The 18,563-nt window shown below is 42.3% G+C and overlaps 1 protein-coding gene across 1 annotated transcript in view; it reads left to right on the forward strand.

Moving 5' to 3' along the window:
- Nucleotides 1–18,563, forward strand: part of GOLGB1 (golgin B1) — a 62,317-nt gene that overhangs the window by 8,377 nt on the left and 35,377 nt on the right. Inside the window, exons 5-11 of the mRNA XM_082498385.1 lie at nucleotides 3,158–3,310; nucleotides 5,752–5,874; nucleotides 6,313–6,426; nucleotides 9,019–9,430; nucleotides 10,110–10,171; nucleotides 10,474–10,570; nucleotides 17,789–17,862. Of these exons, the coding sequence (XP_082354511.1) occupies nucleotides 3,158–3,310; nucleotides 5,752–5,874; nucleotides 6,313–6,426; nucleotides 9,019–9,430; nucleotides 10,110–10,171; nucleotides 10,474–10,570; nucleotides 17,789–17,862 (1,035 nt within the window). The remainder of the gene's footprint in view (nucleotides 1–3,157; nucleotides 3,311–5,751; nucleotides 5,875–6,312; nucleotides 6,427–9,018; nucleotides 9,431–10,109; nucleotides 10,172–10,473; nucleotides 10,571–17,788; nucleotides 17,863–18,563) is intronic.

The raw sequence follows: 18,563 nt of genomic DNA on the forward strand, positions 1-18,563 counted from the left end.
AAAGTTATTAATATTAGGTAAGGGAAATATGGTAGAAATCCAAACAGATTGCAAGACATCGGATGATGTTCACTAAACCAGTGAAGGTAAGGGTTATTTGAAACATTGGAAAAAAAGATGAAAATATTGTAGGAAGCATTAAAGGGTGAGTATGAGAGCTGTCAGGTGAGACGTGACTACTAATGGGGTAAAGATTGGTTCCACGACTTGTGCTTACTATTTTTGATTGATGGCATCATAAAAATCATAGAACTATACTGTAACTCACTGTAGTGTAATATTAATACTGTAATGATAATTAATACTGTAATTCACTTTACAATACAGTCTTGAGAATCTCAGTGTAAAGCGGCATTTGGTTTTCATACAGAAAGAATTGGATGATCTTGAGGATTGACGTAATATAAAAATAAAGCAAAATTTAATAAGTGCAAGATCAAGCACTTGTGGTATCTTGCCACTGTGTACTGCAAAGCCATGAAAAAAATCCCCCAGCTACAGAGGACAGTGAAGGCCCTAGAGGCTGTTTAGCTGCGTCACTTCGCGTCGCTGTCCTGCTGCTGAGGCTTTTTTTAGCTTAGTCATATGTAGCGTGTGTAGACCCGTGTGCTGTTATGTTATTTTGTGTAGACTTGCTGTTGTGGACTGATGAGTGTTCTTGCTTCAAAATTCAAATTTATCAGTTGAAGACAACATGAGACAAAGCTTACCATTGGTTAATCAGTGTGATGTAGATTTTAAAAAGAGGTCTGTTCTTTTTTATGTAAGGCAAACAGTTATCCTTCCAACTATTGTACTAAAAGTGGCAAGGCTTCATGTGGAGTGCTGTCAAATTCTATTCACTTGGAGTTAGGGAAGATAAATTTTGAGAGCAGCAAAAGATTTTGCTTTCCCCTGTTAGTAGCTGGTTTTACTAGACACTCAAAATAGCTTGGCTGTTTAGTCAACTGAAGGCAGAGAAGAAATGTTGTTTCTTTCTACAGTTGTATGAGGAAGGTAAGCACCAAGAAAGCGGGAGAACTGTTAAAGGGCAAGGACAGTACTGCCAGGTGAATAGACGGGTGTAAATTAGCCATTAAGAAAAATGCCCTTCTAAGTAGAGGAATGAGGTCTTCCTACAATCTCCAGTGGAAGTGATGTGGACCAGAGCTTTATTGGTTTTGGGTTAGAACATCATTTAAGAGAAATTATGTTAGGGCAGTTACCTGCAATATTATGTATTTGACTCAGAAAGCACTTTCTAGATACTTTCTTTTAAGGTTAGACTTACTGAGAAGCTACAGATTCCTGTATTTATTTAGAATTTTTTTCACCAAGTAGATGCTGTCTTGAGTAATGGTGATATTTCCTAGACAGATACCCTGTCATTTGAAGATGAAAAATTTAGGTTAAGGTTGCATGTTGTGCTAAGGTATTGAACATTTGTGGTTCTTTTTAGAAATCATGGGGGATAAATATAGAAAAAGGCTTTTTTTTTTTTTTCCCTCTCCATGATAGTGGCCCCATGGGAAGGCTGTATTTTAAATATCTAATTGGTACTATTACTTTCTGGGCTTTTAACAAATTTTCAGGAGAACCAAAATACCAGCTTATATCTTTCTATTAAGTAGTTGGTATTTGTATACAGAACAATTGAGGCTCCTCTTAATTTGTGTTTACCCACTTTAAAAGTTTATGTTCAGATATAAGAGTTTATACATTTTGAAAAAACATGATATTTGAAAGCTTGAGGTTTGGGAAATTGTACCTGTGCTACTGTCCTTAATTGTGGTACTCCATCTAGTGACCAGTGTGCAAGGACTTTATAAACAACTTTTCCAAATCTGACACCAAGTGTCAATCCTACCAGCTAATCCCAAGTGAGCAAACTAATTCATCTTTCCCCCTGTAGCAACTGCTTTGCCCCAGCCTTATAAATGGTATGTATCCCTGGCTTCTTAAAGTTTCCTGCACTTCTGTTGTTTCTTTCCCCCCCCCTGTTCTACTAAGCTTAAGTGCAGTTAAAGCTTTCCTTGTCTGTCTATTTTACCTGCTTCCAAAGACCTTCTCTGTAGGTGACACATCTTTTGAGGAACAGGAGCTTCTTAGTTCTTACACTGACTTATAAGTCCTTCTAAAAGCCTTCGTAAATTTTTTAGGATGGGTTTAAAGGACGTAAATACTCTGTAGACTCCATATGTTATTGGTGGTCTTTGATCCAATACCTGTAACAAGGAAAAGGTAAGAGATACATTTTGTATATATTCAGTCAAACATCCCCAGCGCTAAGTGATTGAAGTAGTTGGGAGTGCTGAGATGATAACAACAGAAGGATGTTTTTCCTGCTTCTTAGTGACAGTGTTGATATGCTGTGCCTAATGTGTGACTCTGTGTTAAGCAGGTGTACAACTGTGTTACTAGAGAATTGCCCGCCGTACAGATGGTCTTTGAGAGGCAAAAGAAGAGTGCAGGTGTAGTGTGCTAGTGCGTCTGAGCAGACATAGCCTAAGCACATGTTTTATGTGAAATGTTGTCTGAGTTTAAATGTAATGGTCATAAACAGACGGTTTTAGTTCTTCAGAGTGGAGTAGAACTGGTGATTGTTTACATGTTCCCTTTGCTTATTTCTAACAGGTTCATTGTTATAAATTTCTTTAATCTAAAGATTTCCATGGGCATTTTCTATAGTCTGGAATGTTTAATGTCTGCCCCTTTGTCATGCAGAGAATATTCTTCTGTTGCAAATTAAAAAAATCTTTAATTTCTGGTATAATAAAAATCTGTGAAATTAAAAAGCCTCACAAATCAAGGTGGTTATGTTGTAGATAATGTATTATAAACTAAGGTAAATCATATTATTAAATAAAATATATGGTAAGCATTCACGGATAATTAGCCATTCCAAAGTGATTTGACACTTCCCAATTAAAGACATCTTGTGCATATCTACACAGAAATAGGGAAGATAGTTGCTTAACGTAGGACAACTTAATTTAAAGAAACAAAGAAAATGTAAGGTTAAGAAATGTAGTAGAAATAAGCATATGGTTAGGAGTCAAGAGTATGGTAGCATTCTCTTTTTTTTTTTTTTTTTTTTTTTTTAATTGACCAGTAATACCAATCAGTTTACTTTCTTCTGTTTCTTTTTCTTCCCACTTCTTTCCTCTTGCAATGTCAGAGTAACCAAAATACAAGCGAAGGGCATAGAGAGGAAGACGAAGCACTAAAAGAGCAGCTCAGGGATCAAGAGGAGACTGTTCAGGATCTGAAGGAACAGCTGGCTCTAGCAAAAGTGAATCTGAAAGATGCTGAAATCAAGTATGCAACACAGGTACAGAATTATTTTTTTTCTATCCGTCAGTCTGTGTTTCCCACCCCACCTCTTACTTGCACTAGCATGATAGAATAGTTCAGCTGGAAGGGATTTACAAAGATCATCTAGTCCAACTGACCAATTCAGGGCTGACCAAAAATTAAAGCATATTACTAAGGGCATTGTCCAAAAGCCTCTTAAACACTGACAGGCATGGGGCATCAACCACCTCTCTAGGAATCCTGTTCCAGTGTGTGACCACTCTCTTGGTAAAGGTATGTTTCCTAACATGAAGTCTGAACCTCCCCTGACGCAGTGTTCAACCACTCCCCTGTCCCTTGTCACTGCATAATTTGAGAGACGGTTGCTCCTGAGGCTGCTGCTAGGGAATGTGGCTGAATCCTGCAGCCTGACAGAGGCAAGTTGCCAAAGCCCCCTGACCCCCAGTCCAGCCAGTAGCATGGCTGGGAACGTGTTCCCAGCAGGCGCACCTGTACAACTCCTGTATGTGTATTTAGATGGACAGACACATAGATAACACAGACAGAAGCACCCAGCACTCACATGAGCGCAAACAGCACCAAGAGCTTCACCTTCTTCCCCTCTACGACAGCTCAGATGAGAGAATGGTAAGAATATGTATGGATGTACATTGTGGGTCTCGCCAACAGCTGTGCTGAGACACTCAGTTTGCCCAGTAACTGGCCCCTGGATCCGAATCTCCCCGGTTGCTGGCGTGTGGATGTGCAAAGAAAGCCCCAGGACGCGCAGCTCCACTCAAGCTGCTGGTATAGACCCGTCACTCACACACATGTGCACAGAGCTGGTTGGTTCTCCCCTGGTCCCTCCAATAGCCGACCCCCTGTGCTGGCTTGCTTTTAGAAAAATGTGCGCATTAGTGCACATGTGCACACACACCCCCCCCCCACCACATCTGACCAGGGCTCCCCTGCCCCCTTCAGTAGCCAACCCCCTGTGGTCTTAACCTTGGAGAGACACAGACGTGCATGCGCGCCCTGACCAGGGCTCCCCTGCTCTCTCTAGCAGTTTGGTCCCTCAGAGATTCACACACGCACAAAAGCAGGTCTCGTCCTTAGAGACCCCCGAGACCCTATGCTCTCTGGCAGCTGGCCAGAACTCCCCTGGTCTGTCCAGTAGCCAAGTCTGCCTGTGGTCTCACCCTTGGGCACCATCCCCCCTCTGTCCTGGCTCCGAGGCTGCTTCACCTGTTTGCCACCTGGTCTGGCTTGATACTTGCTAGTGATCACACATTCACTTGCACACTCGCACTCGTTCCAGTTTCTGGCACCACGTGCACACAGGCCCTCAGACGTGTGGTCCCACTGCAGCTGCTGGCACTTAAGCTCACTTGCTCTAATCTCCCCAGTCATAGCACTGTGGACACACAAGCCCTTTGACCCGCAGTCTGGTTCCACTCACTAGCACTTGGAGCCCCCCATACACACACAAACACACACCGAATAGAGACCCTTTCCCGCAATGGCAGAGTTAGAAATGGTGCTTAGTAAGAAGACAGGACAGATTGCTGACGGGGTGCGCGGCATGGCCAGACAAGCATATTGGGCATCCACTGTTTATACAACAGGCCTTTTTCAATTCCCTTACCATCTATTTTTTTGGTTTTGTTCCTGCTGGAATCGCCGAGGTCCATCCGTTTCCCTGCCTTTTGTTTCTCCTCTAAATGTTCCATAAGTCTTTTGCAGTCCCAAAATGCTCTTGGTCTGTGTCCCATAATATACCCTTATGCCCCTAGGCAGTAACCACCTATGGTGCAAAAGGTGCTCCACAGTTGAGTCATCTTAATGGGTTTCCCACTTTGACAATGGGACTGATGGCTCTCTGAGGAGGGGGCAACAGGCCCTGGACAGGGTGCCACTTTCTCCGAGGCAGGATTTGGATTCTTCTCTGCCTGCCATTGCTGTTCTGTGATGAGCTTTGGAATAGCTGGGGCAGAGTATTTTCAGCTCCATTGCCTCTCTGTGTCTGCAGTGGATGCGCAGAGGAGCTTTTCATCATGTAATGGAACAGCTGTTACGTATTTATTTATGGAAAGATTTTTATTAATACTCTGAATTGCAGGTTTAGCTTGTGATCTGTGAATTGGGCTGCATCCTATACAAATAAAAACCCAGAAGTTTTATGAACTTGTAATTTTATAATAATCATGTCTTTTATCATTCTGCATATTTTTAGATTAAATTCTATGGTTTTTGCTTTCTGGCATCTGAAATATTATCAGTTAATATATACATAATATATATGTAGTAGGATAAAGATGGCATTTGACCAAGGTGACATACTGGATTATCAAGCTGAAGACCTCATCACACACATAATATGGTGGTGTGTGTTGAAAGGAAGCCTGTGTGTCTATCAAGCTCATAACCTTCTTGTGTGTTTGTTGGTGTTTTTTTTTATTTTGTGGCTTATTTTTTCAGCTGAGCTCCCTGCAGGAAGTGATTCAGGAGAAGGAAGCTCTCCTAGAAGAGCAGGTTCACCAGCACCAAGCTGAATTGCTCAAGATAGTGGCCCAGTCAGATATGGAAATAGAGATGCAGCAGGTATATTTGATGTAATAATCTTATTATGGGAGGAGAAAGGAAAAGAAATTTTACCAGTCTGAAGACACCCTGAGAGAGCAGTTCTCATCAAAGTAACTCAGAAGGGCTGAGAAGAGAGATGATTTGATTGTTTAAGGGTTTTGGGGATGCCAGTTTTGACTTTCGAAGTCCTAGCTTCAGTCTGCTGATTTGCTATTAGTTGAAGAAAGAACAGTTAAAAAGAAATATTAAATTATTGTGTTCCAGTTCCCTAATTGTGAAACAATGGTGAGCTCTTCCTACTGCACCAGGGCTCCAGAATAAGTATCAACAAAAATGAAGTTATTCAGGCAATTAAAGTAATTGTGGTATGAAAACTAGGTGTATGGATAAAACCAGGAAATCCAGCTGTCTTATGTTAGCCTCCCAGATACTGGTATAGCACTGTCTCTCCCACAGAACCTGCGTACACTTCAGAGAAAGCTAGAGGAGCAGGAAGCAGCTCTGCTAGGACGAACTCAGGTGGTAGAATTGCTGCAGCATGAATTACGTACTGCTGAACAACAAAACCAGGTACCTTTTCATGCTTTGCTTATTGCCTCACTCTGATGTGTAAGTGGTGGATAGGGCCTGTGTCAGTAGCTCAGATGTTACCAGATTAGCTTATTTCTGGCACCAGGTTTCCAGGATGAAATCAGCTGGGGGCTCTCCCTCAGGTCAGGTTTTGGAGCTGCAGGTTTGTATGCATAGCTTATAGTAGGTCTAGCCAAACAGCGGGGATAGGGATGCTGCAACAGCCATCTCTAGCGACCTAGATTCTGGGCAAGTGGACAGGGACAAAATCTATGCATACTCCATGCTGCTGACTGATAAATTCAAAACCATCAAATACACAATGCTTCGCCTAAGACAAAAGTGCCTAAAACAGTGCTGCTGTAGCTACGCTGTTTCTGGGCTGTAACATCCAGGCCAGATCAGAGTATAGACAGGTATTCTTTGGTATGTCTTTCTGAGAACTTGCTAATATGATGACACAGCTTCTGGAGTGGTATTGGTGCTCACTTAATCATTTTGGAGCGTGAAGAGAATGAGATCAAGTCTGTGCATATATCGCTATATATGTATGTGCCCCTTGAGACAGGGTTTAGCACACAATCGTAGAATCATAGAATGGTTAGAGTTGGAAGGGACCTTAAAGATCATGTAGTTCCACCCCCCCTGCCCTGGGCAGGGACATCTCCCACCAGCCCAGGTTGCTGAAAGCCCTGTCCAACCTGGCCTTGAACACCTCCAGGGATGGGGCAGCCACAGCTTCTTCGGGCAACCTGCACCAGGGGCTCACCACCCTCACAGTAAATAATTTCTTCCAGATATCTAATCTAAATCTACACTTTTTCAGTTTAAAACCGTTAGCCCTTGTCCTATTGCTAGACTCCCTAGAAACATAGAATAATAGAATGGTTTAGGTTGGAAGTGAACTTAAAGATCATCTAGTTCTGCCCCCCCCACCATGGGCAGAAGACCTTCCACCAAATCAGGTTGCTCAAAGCCCCATCCAGCCTGGCCTTGAACACTTCCAGGGGTGGGGCCTCAACAGCTTCCCTGGGCAACCTGTGCCAGTGCTTCACCACCCTCATAGTGAAAAATTTCTTCCAGATATCTAATGTAAATCTGCCCTCTTCCAGTTTGAAGCCATTACCCCTTGTCCTATCACTACATGCCCTTGTAAAAAGTCCCTCCCCACCTTTACTGTAGTTCCCCCTTTAAGTACTAAAAGACTGCTATAATGTCTCCCCAAAGCCTTCTCTTCTCCAGATGGTGTCAGTTGCTTTTCCCTTATCCACCAATGCTGTAATGCCATTGTAAAAGGCCACCAAATTTGTCTGGCACAATTTGCCCTTAGGGAGCCATATTGGCTGTCACCAATCACCTCCTTATTTTCCGTGTGCCTTAGCATAGTTTCCAGGAGGATCTGCTCCATGATCTTGTTCGGCAGAGGTGAGACTGACTGGCAATATCTTAAAAGGCTTGTTTGCAGATATAGGATTAGTGTATTTTTTAACTTTTTTTTCCAATATCTGAACTTCTGAAAATAATTCTCCATCTCTTTAGAAGAGAATTGTACTGTATCTCTCTCATGTTAATAGGCCACACATTCTCCAGCCAGTCTAGTGCTGATCCTCACTTTGATAACTTTTACACTCTTATGCTCCGCTCTGTTTTTTTTTTCCCCATCTGTTCCAGCCAGGCACAGTGGTGGGACCTCTTACCACCAGGAAGAGGTGAAGAACCCCAGTGAGCTGACTTGTACTGACTATTGATTACATTGCTCACCAGGGTATTTAATGGAGTGGTGGCGTGGATATCTTCATGGCGTAGTTGTTGGGGTCCCCTGACTCCTCCTCTGTGGCTTTGACTCCCCCCTACACACATAATATGGTCAGAGGGACACCTTGGTAGACATACAAACTTGAGGCCATGTGGCTGAAGCTTCCCTTCCTACTTAAAAAGGGAGCTCCTCATCAGCCTCCTCCTGAAACTAGCTATGCTGACAGTCCCCAGCTCCAGGAGGAGGAAGTTTTGACAAAAGGAATTCTGGCAAGTGTAGGGTCTGTTTCTGTTCCTTGGTTGTCTTAAATCTCTGATCAGTGTTGACTAGCTTTCTGGGTTCTTTCTTGAAGCAGTAGGCACTGTGTGGAGCACTCTGTTACCTCCAGTTTCCTATGTCAGCATTTTTGAGCCCCTTTCGCATACACACTTTTGTTCTGGTTTTTAATTGTATTTTGTAATTGCTGAGTTCTCCATCTTTTGCTGTAGCCTTTCCTCCCCTTTTTGGGAAGCTTTCTTTCCTCTGAAAGAGAACTCACGACCACTGTACCTACTGTTTCTTTCCTTGATGTTCCTCTGCTCTAAATTAAGACTTATCTTTTCTTTACCAAAATTGAGAGTTCTTGTTTCTCCCAGCATTGCTTTCTTGCAATTTACAAATAGTAGGGCAGTTTCTTTTCAACAATTTGAGATTTCTGCCATATTTATTTCTTCCTTTGTGCTACGTAGATATTTGAAAAGGATTTAATGGCAATTTTAAAATATAATTCAGGTACTTTGTTTTAGTAATGTATTGGACTAGTTGAGAGTTAAATTCATTTCCATATCCTTTTACAGACACTCCTAGATCAGTGCCAGAAGATGGAAGGGGATTTAAGCTCCCTGAGGGGTATGCTAGATGCAGAGAGACAAGAGTCTCAGGATCTCAGGGAAAAGATGGAGCTGGAACTAGCTGAGAGGAAGCTGTCCTCCCATCGCTTGCAGGAGGAGGTACAGTGTCTCTCGGAACAGCTGGAAGAGGCAAGAAGAGCACAAGCTGAATTAGAGGTGAAGTATAAAGACCTGGAGCAGAAACAAAGGCTGGAGGTGGAAGAGAAAAACCTGCAGATCAGTTGTCTTAAGGTGGCTGAGCAAGAGCTGCACTCTAGCCATGCTGCCCTTGTAGCTGAAAACGATCAGCTGAAACGGGATGTTGACCGTCTGTTGGTGTTGTCTGCCGAAAACAGTGCTACGATACAGAAGCTACAGGGTGAGCAAGCACAGCAGTTTGGTGAAGCAGGTTCTCAAGAGCCAGAGAATCATTGGGTTGCCTTCTGTTTGGGTTTGTTTTCATAGTAGCTCATAAAAAGTCTTGGTGTAACAATTCCTAATTGCATAGGAACTTAGGGGTGGTTGTACTGTATCAAATTACAGGTCTGTCTGGTGCAGTCCCACCTTTCTGTCTTTGGCAGTGACCAAAGCCAGTTGCAAGAGGAGGAGCATTAAGAGTAGGGCAGCATATATGGTGCTTTCCTTGTGTACTGTCCCAGCAGATGATCTTTTGACGTTTATGGATTTCTTGAGCCAAATGTATTTTTTTAATTAATTTTAATAACTTGTTGGATTTTTCCATCAACTTATGTAAGTTCTTTTTAGATGTGCCACATTCTCCAGAGTCTGAATTTCTACTGAAATTTTAAGTAAAACAACCAAGGAAAGCAAGCAGTACCATTTTCTCTGTAGGCTTGTATTAGAACTAATAACATCGATCTTGGCTCAAGCTATCATTTCAGATTGATTTTCTTCCACCTCCTTTACGGCTCAGAACAGAAACAGTGACTGAAAGATAAGGGACTTACCATGTATGGTATTGTGCATACATGTAAACTGGATATATGTCAGCAAAAATGGTAAGAACACACTTTAACTCCCTTTTTCCCCTCCATTAGATGAACTTGTAGAGAAATCTGAAGAATTTGTCTGCTGTCAGAATGAGCTGTTGAAGAAACAGGTATGATCTTTTCATACGAGTCTTCTGAAATTTTCCCATATGTTGAGGAACTGAAACTGAATGAAATGTTTGGAATTCCTTTTTTTATGATGTATTGCTTGAGAAAGGCTCTTACGGTTCTCTCAAATGATGGGCAGACATGCTATGATTATGGAAGCCTGGAAAGAAATAGGAGTCAATCTGAGTAATTTAAAAGCTGCCAATTGATTTGTTAAAAGCTTAACTGACAGATTGAAGGCTAATGTATATGTATAAACTGTACTGAAATTTATCTTTCTCCCCTCTGTCCTATGTTTAAACAGGATGAAACAACTTCACAGGCAAAAATAATAGATCAGGAAGATCAGAATGGGACTTCGTTCCTGCCCACAGAAAACTTGGAAAGACAGAAGACTGAAGGTGGTATGATTACCTTACTTATTTTAATATTCTTAAAATATTTAAGAATTACTCTTGCCTATTCTTAGATAATAAACATGTGCATGATTACTGGGTCACTATGCTTTCATTGCCAAGATCTTCAAAAATACTATATAATTCTTTCCAGTGGTTAAATTAGAATTTAATTCTAAAGGGAAAAGGAACTATTTGAATCTGGTACAGTGAAAGACTGACAGAAACGCATAAGTAAACCATCTGGAATTAAGAAGACTAGGCTGCACATCATAGGCCTACCTGCATGGTGTTGTCTTACAATACGAAGCAATGGTTGGTGTTTTGGCCATGAGACAGAGTGGGCAGAACTTGCTACTTGTATGGTTCATGTACTTCATGTTCCTGCCTGTATCATCTATGGTAATAGGTGCAAAGAACATGGAGAAGACATGAAAAAGCTAGGATGAAGGCAAAGATGGTAATATTATGTGATTACAGACTTTTCTAGAAAAGGGTGGCAAAGTTAGCTTTGTTGTGATAGGGCATATTAAGTTCAATGAATGGCTTCTTTTTATTGTGTTTTTTTTTTGTTGTTGTTGCATTAATGTTGGTTATGCCTAAGGATGATAAAATAAATTTTATATTCCAAGATGCTGTTCACTCGCATATTTTTAGATTGTACAAAATAAGATATAACTGAAGTAGTAGCTCCTCCGTGATACAGAATGCTGACAATCTGCAGGTGGTGCTTCTGGGGGGGTTATTTTTGATAGCTGGTGCTGAAAGAGTAAAGGGTCTGTACATATGCCACATTAAAAAAACCAAACAAACAATTGATTTGGTGTTGAGTGTCTAGACATGTAGACTGGTAGCAGTAATATCACCACACTGTCAGAATTATGGTATAAAAAGTTGGGTTCCCACAGTTTTTGACTTTAGGGTAGGGTATGCTATGGCAATAAGCTGTCTTGATTTTTGCAGAAATAGATTCCTTTTGCTTCCTGTCATTCAGAGATATACCCTCTTTGTAAGAATCCTGGTGAGGGAATGATCACCAATAAACCAGATTCCTGCAGTCCTAAAGCATTTCCTATCTCTCTTTATATTCCATGAACTCAGAAATGCAGGTCTTTAACGGACTTTAAGACATCACTTAGAATCATAGAATGGTTTAGGTTGGAAGGGACTTTTAAAGATCATCTAGTCCAACCCCTCTGCCCTGGGCAGGGACATCCTGCACTAGATCAGGTTGTTCAAAGCCCCATCCAACCTGACCTTGAACATGTCCAGTGATGGGGCAACCAACAACTTCTCCAGGCAACCCAAAGATAAGAAGCCCTCTTGAAAGGCTGCAATAAGGCCTCCTTTTGCTTTCTCTTTTGGAAGCTGAGCAATCACAAGTCTCTCGGCCTTTCTTTGTAGGAGAGGTGTTCCAGCCCTTTGATCATTTTTGTGGCCCTTCTCTGAACTCTAACAGATCCATGTCTGTCTTGTACTGGGGGACCCCAGAACTGGACACAGTACTCCAGGTGGGGTCTCACCAGAGCCGAGTATAAGGCGTGAATTGTCTTCCTTGACTGGCTGCTCACATTTCTTTTGATGCAGACCAGGGTATGATTGGCTTTCTGGGCTGCAAGCACACATTGCCAGCTTCTGACCAATTTTTAAATTACCAGTGTCCCCAAGTACTTCTCTGCAGACCTCTGCTCAATCCATCACCTGGTCTGTATTGATACTGGGGATTGCCTTAACCCAGGTGCAGGACCTTGCACTTGGTTTTGTTGAACTTCACAGGTCTGCACGAGCCTACTCCTCAAGCTTGTTCAGGTCCCTCTGGATGGCATCCCATCCCTCTAGCGAATCAACTGCACCACTCAGCTGGGTGTCGTCTGCAAACTCGCTGAGGGTACACTCAATCCTGCTGTCTATGTGATGAATGAAGATAGTAAATAGTATTGGTCCCAGTATAGACACTTGAGGGACGCCACTCGTTACTGGTTTCCACTTGGACATCGAGCCATTGACTATAACTCTTTGCACACAGCCTTCCAGCCAGTTCCTTATCCATCTAACAGTCCATCTGTCAAACTGATGTCTCTGCAATTTAGTGGCAAGAATGTTGGGAGGACCATATCAAAGGCCTTACAGAAGACCAGCTTTTAATCTGATATCATACCTTGAGTTAAGATTGAGTGTATCCAGAATGTACCTGGAAGGCTTTCATCAGCTTTCTTAAAAAGCAGTTCCTTCCTCCACTGGAAGGAGAACCTGAAAAATGCAGTGACTTTTAGAGCTTCACTAACATGTTACTTACATGGTCTTTCTTGATGCATGTTTACTTTGTGTTTACTTAAAAACAGATTTATTTTCTTGTAATTCTGTTTTCAGTGGGTGTGTTGAACACTTGGCCACTGACATTTTTTTAGCATTTTAAACATTGGGAGATGTAATTTCTTAAAAAAAAAAACCAAAAAAACCCAAAACCACAAAACAAAACGCTACCAAAAGATTAAATGGAAACATGTGAAAAATCATCATCTTTCAAACCTCCTCTGTAGGTTCTAAATACTTTGTTACTCTTCTTGGCCTCCTGATGACTTTCTAATATGTCAGTCTTATTTAAAGTGTGATGCCTAAAGCTGCCCACCGTACTCCAGTCCAAACTTGAGTTGAATGAAATAAGGATCTACATATATTTTACAATTTCTGATGATTTTCAAGCAGACCTCAACAAATGCTTCTAAATTACTTAACTGTTATTTTCTAAAATGTAAACATTTCTGAAATCTTTGTACAGTCTTTTAATTTTCATGAGCTTAGTACTGGCAGTATATCTTTACTAGCCACATGGATTCCTTAAACTTTTCTTGAAGCAGCATTTTGAGTGATTGAATGTCTCTCCTCCTGGTATGTAAGAGACCACTGACTTTACCTTTTTCTACTTTCCCCTCTATACTAAGAAGATAGACAAGAGTTAGGTTAACAGTTGGACTATATGATCTTAAGGGTCTTTTCCAACCTAAATGGTTCTATGATCCTGCATCTTCAGGAAAAGCCTATGAAGTTCAGACAATTTCAAAGAAAGAAAGCATCTGGATTGAGAGCTAGAGATTACTTTTCATAGTCGTTGTATAGATAATTTAACATTAGATATAAGGCTTTCCCTAGCTCACTTAGTGGAAGAAAAAGTTGTTGGAAGACTACAGTGTGGTATGAATTGATAAAGGAAAGCCATTATCACAGAAAATGGACAGACTGCTTTCCATATTTTAGGATTCACAAAAATAATTAATCTGAGCCTCCTCAAAATACATAATACTTTTAATTTAGCAAATACCATTTTGTATAGTCTACTGTATATAGAAAAGAGTTTAAAGGGCCACAAAGAAAACCTTATACAATATGTTAGTGCTGTGTCCTCTCTGTGTGCTCAGAATTGGAAAATACAAAAGATCTTATCCCTAACAGAACTGTATAACTTGGTCCTGAATTTTATTTTTGCATCTATATTAACATACGTTTCCTATCATCATGGACAGTTATGTCTTCACAAAAGTGGGGCCTGTTTTTAATGCTTCTAAGTTGATATTTCTGGGGAAGAAAGACGTACTGTATAAGTGGTTTTACTGGCTCACATACTAAAAGATTGAGGCATCATCTGTAATAGAATGAGCTAGAACTGAGATGAATTATAGAATCACAGAATAATTTACGTTGGAAGGGACCAAAGGTGGATTGTAGTCCAGCTTCCTCCTAGAAGCAGGATCAACTGTGAGATTAGACTGGGTTGCTCAAGCCTTTATCCGGTCAGGTCTTGAAAACCTCCAATGATGGTGATTGCACAACCTCCCTGGGCCGCCTGTCATGGCACTTGACTGCCCTCATGGCAAAATGGTGTTTGTTACATCCAGCTGGAACCTATTTTGTTTCAGTATATGTGTGTTGTCTTTCATCCTCCTACCTTGCACCACTGTAAAAAGCCTGGCTCTGTCTTCTCACTAACCTCTTCATAGGTGTTTGAAGGCTGCTTTTAAGTCTCCCCAAAGCTGTCTATTCTCCAGGGTGAAAAAGCCTTGTTCCGTCAGCCTGTTCTCATAGGGAAAGTGCTCCAGTCCAATGACTATCATGGTGGTCTTCTGCTGAACTTGCTTCAGTTTATCAATGTCTTTCCTATGTTGGGGGTCCAAAACTGAATGCAGTACTTGAAATGCAGTCTAATGAGTGCTGAGTAGAAGAGGATAATATTTTTGATCTATCTATGTAGACAGTAAATTATCCATGGCCCAGCAATGTGCCCTTGTCACCAAAAAGGCCAATGGAATCCTGGGCTGCATAGGGAAGAGTGTGGCCAGTAGGTTGAGGGAGGTCATTCTCCCCCTCTACTCGGCACTGGTGAGGCCGCAACTGGAATACTGTGTCCAGTTTTGGGCTCCCCAGTTCAAGAGGGACAGGGAACTGCTGGAGTGAGTCCAGCGAAGGGCAACTAAGATGATTAAGGGCTTGGAGCATCTGCCTTATGAGGAAAGGCTGAGAGAGCTGGGACTCTTTAGCCTGGAGAAGAGAAGGCTGAGGGGAGACCTTATTATGGCATACAAGTATCTAAAGGGTGGGTTGAAGGAGGATGGAGCCAGGCTCTTTCCATTGGTTCCAAGTGACAGGACGAGGGGCAATGGGCACAAGTTAGAACACAGGAAGTTCCGTTCAAATACACGGAAACACTTCTTTACGGTGAGGGTGACAGAGCACTGGAACAGGCTGCCCAGGGAGGTTGTGGAGTCCCCTTCTCTGGAGATTTTCAAGACCCGCCTGGATGCAGTCCTGAGTAATGTGCTCTAGGCAATCCTGCTTTAGCAGGGGAGTTGGACTAGATGATCTCTAGAGGTCCCTTCCAACTCTGTGATTCTGTGATCTGCTGGCTAGACTGCTGTTCATACAGTCCAGGATGCTGTTGACTTTGCTGCCAGGCACACTTGCTGGCTGAGGTTTAGCCTAATGTCTAGCAGATCCTTTTCATCCCTTCTTGCAGAGCTGGTCCCCAGCCTGCATTCCCAGGGGTGGGACTTTACATTTGTCATTTCATGAGGTTCCTGTTGCCCTTCTCTTCTAGCCTGTCTAAGTTGCTGTAAATGGCAGCCCTGCCAGCGAGGGTATCAGCTGTTTCCTCACAGTGTGTTGTGTTCTCCAAACTTGAGTGTGGACTCTCCCACCTCCAAGTCACAGATAAAGATGTTAAACAGGAGAGGTCACAGATAGACCTCTGTGACGTTCCACTTGGTACTAGCCTCCAGATAGAGTATGACCTATTCACCACTATTCTCTGAGCCTGATCATCCAACCAGTTTTTTATGCATTGAGTTGTCCTTCAGTCCAGACCATGACCTCTTATTTTTGATACAAAAATATTGTGTAAGACACTGGCAAAAGCCTTGCTAAAGTCAAGGTAAATGCTGTCTGCAGCTCCCTCCTCATCCACAAATGCATAAAAGGTAGTCCAAATATGATTTAATCCTTGGTAAATCCATGTTGACTGTTTCTCAGTCACTGCTTCCTCTTCAATGTGCCTGCTAAGGTGCTCCAAGAGGACTTTGATTTCTGGAGGGACTCAAGCCTCCTGATATGTTGGCTTATTTTCCTAAGTGTTGAGATGAACTCTCCTTGTGCTTGGAGACTGTTGTCTTTACAAACCTGCCAGCCATCCTGAGCTCCTTTGTCCTTCAGAGCTGTCTGCCATGGGATCCCACCTACCAGTTCCCCAAATAAGGTGAAGTCTGGTCTCCTGAAGTCTAGGATCTGTACTTCTGTTACTTGCCTTCCTCACTTCCCTCAGGATCTTGAACTCCTCTATTTCATGGTCACAACATCCAAGGCTGCCACTGATTATCACATATCCAGCCAGTTATTCCCTGCTTATGAACAGCAGATCTAGCTGTGTGTCACTCTTGGTTGTCCCATCTTCTCCCTATGCTTCTGGGGAGAATGGGGAGAACTGCTTGAGCAGCTGTGTGGTCCTAGCTGCTGGCTGGGATTAAACCATGACAGACTCTCTCCAGTATGTCTGTGTCTCTACTGTACTCGGGACCCTAGTACAGGACATAGTACTCCAGATGTGGCCTCACCAGTGCTGAGTAGAGGCAAAGGAATACTTTGCCTAATGCAGCCCAGGATACTTCTTTGTGGCAAGGGCACCTTGCTGGCTCCCGGTAAGATTGGTGTCAGACAGGTCCCCCAGGGCCTTTTCACTTACTGCAAAGCTGCTTTCCTGCTGGGTAGTTCCCAGCATAAACTGGTGCTATGGGGTTGTTCCTCCCCGGGTGAGGACTTTGCACTTCTCCTTGTTGAACTTCATGATATTCCTGTCAGCCCATTTCTCCAGGCTGTCCAGGTCGCTCTGGATGGCAGCACAACTCTCTGGCGTATCAGCAACTTGTCCCAGTTTTGTGTCATCTGCAAGCTTGCTGAGGGTGCAATCTGCTCCATCATCCAGATCGTTAATGGAGATGTTGCACAGGATCAGATCCAGTATTGAGCCCTGATGTAGACTTTGTGCCCCTGACCACCACCCTCTGAGCTGGCCATTCAGCCTCACTGTCTGCTTGTCCAGCCCATACATCAACAGCTTCTCTACGAGCCTCTTATGGAAGACAGTGCCAAAAGCCTTACTGAAGGCCTTGATGATGTCCACTGCTCTCCACTCATCTACCAAGCCAGTCACTTCATCATATACAGTGACATACCTATGATAAATGGTGTTTATATGCCTGTTTAGAGAAATATAAGTATAAAAATATCCTAAGCCAAAGAGCAGTTGAGTTCTTGTACCAATCTTGACTTGGACCTTGGCCCTCGAGTGTTTTATTCTTCTCTAATTTTAACAAATTCTCATTTTGTTTTTATCCAAATGAAATTTAAAACATTTTGCTACAATACTTCTTTCTTTCCCCTCCTTTATAAAAAAAAAAAATTTCTTAAAACTTGAAACTCTATCAGCTGTCCTTTAAGTTTAGTCTGTATAACAACATTTATTGTTTTCTAAAAGGTGCTTAAAACAGCATGTTGTTTGGTGGTTTGCCTCTTAAAAAAAACTAAAACACACTATCCAATGACAATGTTATATATCTCCACTACATAAGTGTTACTAACAGCCATGTGCCCTGTTCTCTAAAGCTCCTGGAAGAATATCCTTTTACTCTCTAAATCAGAGTTTTAATTTTCAAAGAAATTGTTTGTGTTTGAATGTTTCAGAAATACCGCACTTTCAACTTGTTCTCCAGGAGCCTCAGCAGGAAGCTGGGATGGTTGCAGAAAATGCAAAGCAGGTAATGATTAAGCAGCTGAAATAAGCTAAAACTAAAATAGGTCAAGGGCTAGCCTTAAAACAGCTAAGCTGTTATGGCCTTTTTTAACAATCCTCTTTGGAAGGTTATTATTAACTGGATTAACGATGAAAGACAGAAATAGCTTCCAAATACTGCTTCTACTGTGTTCTTATCAGACTGTGTTTCCCTTTGCTGGCTGTGTGGAATTCTTGTGTCCTTCATCCACCCAATCCATATTCGTGCTACTTTCTACCTCTTGTGAGTTAGTTCTTTGGCAAAACCATAGACTAAACTGAGGCAAGTCTCAGGAAATGCAACTCCAAAGGCTCAGCTGTCGTTACTGGATGCCTTTCAAACCAACCCTATCCATTCCCACTGCTCTGATGGGGATCTGGCAGGCTGACTGGAGGAAGCCGAGTTCTCTTTAAGTGGGAGACAAGTAGACTCTGTCCTTGTACTCTTCCACTGTGAACAGCCGCAGGTCCCGTTGCAGTCAGCCTATTGGTGAGAAGAGTGCAGGGTTAGATACCTGTTGCTTTGCTTTATGCTCAGTCAACAAGGTGGTGGAGATGACTGCCTCTGTGTATCTATACTAAGACTTTGTTGTAGAATTGTTAGTTACCTTAGAGCAAGGTAAGGGCTCTTTATAGACTGCTCCACTCTATTCTAACCTGCCAGCAGGGGGAAGAAGATGATGCTGT

This window comes from Vanellus vanellus, assembly GCF_965231255.1.
Source record: "Vanellus vanellus genome assembly, chromosome: 1".
In the NCBI taxonomy this organism is placed as follows: Eukaryota; Metazoa; Chordata; class Aves; order Charadriiformes; family Charadriidae; genus Vanellus; species Vanellus vanellus.